Genomic DNA, 6000 nt, shown 5'->3' with positions numbered 1-6000 from the left:
AACTGCAGAAAAAATAATTGCTACCAACCTGCCTTCCATTGAGGATCTGTATACTGCACCAGTCAAAAAGAGGGCTGTGAAAATATCTACAGGCCCCTCACATCCCGGACATAAATTGTTTCAACTTCTACCCTCAAAACGACGCTATAGGGCACTGCATACCAGAACAACTAGACACAAGGACAGTTTTCCCCCCGAATGTCATCACTCTGCTAAACAATTAATTAACACTGTCAAATAATTTACTAAGACTGTATTACTATTATTCTTCTCTTCCTTCCTCATTAAGTGTTAAATTTGTACTCTATGACTATCATTAAGTGTTGTAAGTGCTGTACCTTGATGAAGGTATCTTTTCTTTTATGTACACTGAGAGCATATGCACCAAGACAAATTCCTTGTGTGTCCAATCACACTTGGCCAATAAAATTCTATTCTATTCTAATTCTATTCTATTCTATTCTCTACCTGGAAGTATCTATCTCTTCTCACTTATGACTATACCCATGCTGCTTGTATCTTTCCATTTATCTTGTTTTTATTTGTTTCCTAGTACGATTTGACAGCTTATTAATAACCTTGACTATCACTAAGTGTTGTATCTTTTTGTTCCTGATGGATGTATTTTATTCTCCTTATGTACACTGAGAGCATATGCACCAAAGACAAATTCCTTGTGTATCTAATCACACTTGGCCAATAAAAATAAAAGAATCCTATTCTATTAACTGGGACTGCATGCGGAGGTGATCTAAATAGGTTTGCAACCGGAAGAAGCCTCTCCTCGCCTAAAGTGGAGCAACTGAGCTTTGCTTCTAGCCAAGATGCTAGGCGCACCCCCAGTATTACGCAGGTTTACACAAGGAGCCGCGTGGGGGGAAGCGAACCCACGGGGGAGTTATGCGTGCGTCGGAATGCCACCTGGATGCCAACACTGCGCAAGCTTCCCTATTTCTGGCGTTTCCCCCCCTCCACCTCCAGCCCTGCAAAGGCCAACAGCCCCGCCCCCTCCAAGAACCTACGTCACGCCCTCCCCTCGTCCCCGCCCACCCCAGCTGGCCCGCGCAGCACCCTGGCTTTGCAAAGTGGTGGAAGGGTCACCCGTGGACGGTGGGCGGCTTCTTCAGGGGTCGCGGGCGCCGCGATGCCGGGGAAAATGGAGATGCCGAGCCGGGACGAAGCTCCGCCGGGCAGATCTGAAGCCATCGTAGTGCAAGGTACCCAGCGGAGATGAGCCACGCGTGGCAGGGTCCAGCGTGGAGGAGTTGGAGCCTCCCGGGCTGGTGCTTGAGAGCTCCGTTGGACTTCAACTCCCATCGTCCTTTGCTGAGCAGGGAACGATGGGAGTTGAACTTCAACAGAGTTGCAAAACCGAGGCGGAGCTGGCTATGAGTAGAGTAAAATGCGCGTACTTAGCTCGGTGCGCGGGTTTTAGGGAGCCTTGCGGGGCTGGGTGGGTGGGGGTGTCCCTACCTGCAAAGATGCGCATTTTGCCTCGCCTGCCGCTCTTTGAGCAGCCCCGGCTTATGGTCTGCGAACCAAGAGACCAAAGTCCCAAGATCGGATCGTCAGCGTGTTTTGCATAAAAGTGTAAAGGTCTTATGATCGTTAACCCTGAAGTTATCAACACGGCCCTGAAGTCAATTCGGAACTGCCAGTTGCTTTTCCCAAGCGAGGCGCAGAAGGAACCGAAACTTAACGAACTCCACCAACGTGGAGAACCGAGCACTTGGCAGCGAAGGGAGGAAAGGCGAAGCGATTTCCGGGGGTTGTTCCCCGTTTGTTTTTTGTTTGTTTGTTTGTTTTGCTAAGCAAAACGATAGCTGTGGTCGTCAGCCTCTTTTCCTTCCCTGGTCTCCTCCAAAACTCCCTCCTCCCGTAAAGAACGGAACGGGACACACACACCCCTCAATAAAAGCACGCCTCAAAACGGACGTTGGCGGAGACCAATTCTAGAATACAGCTCGCCTGTTTGGAACCCTCACCCCATCTCTGACATCAATACAATTGAACGTGTCCAGAAATATTTTACAAGAAGAGTTCTCCATTCCTCTGAAAACAACAAAATACCTTATCCCACCAGACTTGAAATCCTAGGCTTGGAACTCCCTCGCCTTCAACAAGACCTAAGTTTAACTCATAGAATCATCTATTGTAATGTCCTTCCTGTTAAAGAGTACTTCAGCTTTAATTGCAATAATACAAGAGCAACCAATAGATTTAAACTTAATGTTAACCGCTTTAATCTAGATTGCAGAAAATATGACTTCTGTAACAGAATCATCAGTGCTTGGAATACTTTACCTGACTCTGTGGTCTCTTCCCATAATCCTAAAAGCTTTAACCAAAAACTTTCTACTATTGACCTCACCCCATTCCTAAGAGGACCATAAGGGGCATGAATAAGTGCACAAATGTGCCTACCATTCCTATCGTTTTTCTTTTCTTCTTCCTATATATATATATGCTTATACCTCCTAATATTTACTCATATATATGTTTATATACTATATAATCTTTTTGTATGATGTTGTGACAAAATAAAAAAAATTAAAAAAAATAAAAGTTTCAGTTCCTTGTGTGCCAGTCTTGGCAAAGCAACGGGGCTGTTCCGAGTGGACTTCAAGAGTGTTGGTAGCTTCAGCCAGGGTTCACGATGCTAAGACCTTTACAGGTTTATGCAAAACACGTTGACGGCCTGATCTTTGGACTTTGGAATTTTTCTGCTCTTTTGCCCTGCAGCTCTCTTGTATATTCCAGAGCAGGGGTCTCCCACCTTGGCAACTTTAAGACTTGTGGACTTCAACTCCCAGAGTTCCTCAGCCAGCTGTGCTGTGCTGGCTGAGGAACTCTGGGAGTTAAAGTCCACAGGTCTTAAAGTTGCCAAGGTTGGAGACCCCTGTTCCAGAAAACAACGGGTGACTTTGAAAGGGATTACAGACCTAGCGGGAGGTAAACTAACTAGGGGAAGGGGAATCATCTTCCTTCTCCCCAAAAAAAGGTTTATCTCCCCTCCCTAAGATCCATTCATTTATTCCTTTACAAATAGGATTTTATTATACAGGTAATATATTTTGTAACCCTCTGACAAGGGAAATCAATGGGGAAAACAAATATACTTAAGGAGCGTGCTGCTAACTTAACTACAGTGATTGGGCTCAATTTTGGTCGTAAGTAGAGGACTACCTGTGACATTCCGCTAAGCCTCAATTTACAACCACAACCGAGACCAAAATTTCTGTTGCTAAGTGAGACACTGGTTAAGTGAAGTTTGCCCCATTTTGCCATCTCTCTTGTCACAGTCGTTAAGTGAATCACTGCAGTTAAGTTAGCAACACTTGTCGTTAAGTGAATCTGGATTCCCCATTGACTTTGCTTGTCAAAGGGTTACAAAAGCTTACATGACTCTGGGACACAGCAAAGGTCATAAATATGAACCAGTTGCCAAGCATCTGAGTTTTGATCACGTGACCATGGGGATACTGCAATGGTCATAAGTGTGAAAAACAGTCATAAGTCAACCTTTTTCAGTGCTGTTGTAACTTTGAAGGGTCACTAAACAAACTGTTATAAGTTGAGGACTATTTGTACTAAGTCAAAGATTTTATACTTTTGTAAGTCTGGGAATTTATGTTGTTCCCTACAGGTTGGATAAGTTACTCCATTTTGGTTAGATCTTCCTCACTCTGCCGAACCTACAACAGGAGAGGGCTCAACAATACACAACCTCAGGGGTGGGTCCAGACATCTAATCCTTTTCTTGTTTCTTAACTGAGATCCTCCCCTCTCAACCATCAAGAAAAACTGAATATCACTGCCAAATATGTTCATGAAACAAAAACTTTGCAAGAGAAGCTCTCAGTGGATTAAGCACAATGAAGAGAGCGGTAAAGCGCTCACCCCAAACGTCTGAGAAAAAGAAACATTCCTGATTCTGTCCACAAACCTTCCCCCCAAAACGTTGCTGTTGTTAGTTGCAAAGTCGTGTCCGACCCATGACCCATCGTGACCCTATGGACAACGTTCCTCCAGGCCAGGGATCAGCAACCTGCGGCTCTGGAGCCGCATGTGGCTCTTTCATCCATCTGCTGTGGCCCCTGTCGCCTGTCGGTTCTACAATTAATAGGGCATTCGGTTAGGACAGGTAGAGGAAAAAGGATACAATGCTAGGAGGAGACTCCATGGTGGGGGAACCGGACTTCCAGTCGGCTGCAGAATTGAATGGGGGGCTTCCGGTTAGGACCTTTGTGGCTGTTTGAGTGTTTAAGGTTGCTGACCCCTGCTCCAGGCCTTCCTGTCCTCTACCATCCTCTGGAGTCCATTTAAGCTCACGCTGACTGCTTCAGTGACTCCATCCAGCCACCTCGTTCTCTGCCGTCCCCTTCTTCTTTTGCCCTCAATCTTTCCCAGCATTAGGCTCTTCTCCAGGGAGTCCTTCCTTCTCATTAGATAGCCAAAGTATTTGAGTTTCATCTTCAGGATCTGGCCTTCTAAAGAGCAGTCAGGGTTGATCTCCTCTAGGACTGACCGGTTTGTTTGCCTCGCAGTCCAAGGGACTCGCAGGAGTCTTCTCCAGTACCAGAGTTCGAAGGCCTCAATTCTTTGGCGCTCAGCCAGAAAAATATGGTCCATCCTTGCTGGTCCAAATCATGATTTTTATTGCATATGGCGTTATTTTGTACTGCCCAGTGGTAATGGATTAGGGCAGCGTGCCAGTAACCCTCACCTTACAACCATTCATTTAGTGACCGTTAAAAGTTACAACGGCATTGGGAAATGTGACTGTGAGCCAATACTCGCACTTACGACTGGCATAGCTTCCCCACGGTCATGAGATCCAAAGTTTGATTGCTGGTCATCCAGCCATGTATTTACGATGGTTGCAGCATCCTGTGGTCAGTGGGTCCCCATTTATAACCATCCGAGCTGGCTTCCAGCTAGCCAAGTCAATGGGGAAAGCTGGATTCGTTTAAAGGATGCACGGTTCACTTAACAACCATGGGAACACGGGTCGTAAAATTGGGTGTGATCCACTTAACAGTAGGAGATGGCCAGGCTGAGCCCGAGGGAGGGTTCAAATGTGCCATCAGTCACGAGTCCCTTTGTGCCCACAAGAGATCTAAATCCAGTCCACCTGGAATTCTTTCCATTCTTATCTCCCGCTAATTTCCCTTGCCTATTAGTAGTTCAGATTCTTGTAGAGCAGCGTCCCCCAACCTTTTGGGCACTAGGGACATGTTCTACGGAGAGAGGTTTTTTGATGGACCAGAGGGGGTATGGTTTTGTGTGCCACCTGCGTCCCATGGTCGGAGCTTCGTTTGTTTCTGCAGATCAGTTTCTGGCTTGCCATGGTCCGGTTGCTGGTCCATGGACCAGGGGTTGGGGACCCCTGTTGTAGAGAGTTTAAGCTTGCAATAAATCTTTATACTCGTTTGAACTGCCTGAATCCCGTGATTTCCCTGGCAGCTGACGTTAACAACGGCTTCCTTTAACAACAGAAATTCTGAGCTCAATTGTGGTCAGGGGTGGGCTTCAAAAATTTTAGCAAGGGGTTCTGTGCCCAGTTGCTGGGTGGGCGTGGCCATGCTGGGCGTGGCCTAGTCAGCCTCCTGCACCATGGTGTGTGTGTGGGGGGGTGCTTTTTTGTCCTCTCCTGGCTTCGGAGGCTTTCCTCAAGCCTCCGGGAGGACAAAAACAGCCTCCCCAGGCTCTGGGCCCATTTCTGGCCTTCCCAAACTTCCAGAAGGCTCATTTTTCACCCTCCCCAAGCCTCTGTGCGCATCCTGCACTTACCTGCATCTAAAACAGGCCACGTGGGGACTCCTGGGAGGGGAGGGGTGGGGTGGGTGGGGCCAGCCAGGACTGGGATTTGCGGGTTCTCCAAACTCCACAGAATCTTAGCTAGAGGTTCTCCCGAACCCCTGCAAACTCCCAGCAACCCACCCCGGTTTTGGTCCTAAGCCAGGGACTACCTGTATAAATATTGTGAAATAAATAAAA

General features: G+C 47.0%; 1 protein-coding gene across 4 annotated transcripts in view; it reads left to right on the top strand.

Moving 5' to 3' along the window:
* The first annotated feature begins 1041 nt into the window (after window positions 1-1041).
* The window catches only part of LOC131204628 (mitochondrial peptide methionine sulfoxide reductase-like), a 73688-nt gene continuing 68729 nt past the window's right edge, over window positions 1042-6000 (top strand). For 3 of the 4 annotated variants that reach the window (XM_058196078.1, XM_058196076.1, XM_058196077.1), the window contains exon 1: window positions 1042-1217. In XM_058196078.1, coding sequence (XP_058052061.1) covers window positions 1145-1217 — 73 coding nt within the window. In that variant the 5' untranslated portion in view covers window positions 1042-1144. The remainder of the gene's footprint in view (window positions 1218-6000) is intronic. The other variant, XM_058196074.1, reaches the window with a different exon arrangement.

The sequence above is a fragment of the Ahaetulla prasina genome, chromosome 10 (assembly GCF_028640845.1).
Source record: "Ahaetulla prasina isolate Xishuangbanna chromosome 10, ASM2864084v1, whole genome shotgun sequence".
Lineage (NCBI taxonomy): Eukaryota > Metazoa > Chordata > Lepidosauria > Squamata > Colubridae > Ahaetulla > Ahaetulla prasina.
Note: the sequence above shows the minus strand (reverse complement) of the source record. Positions and strands in the feature narration are given on the sequence as shown.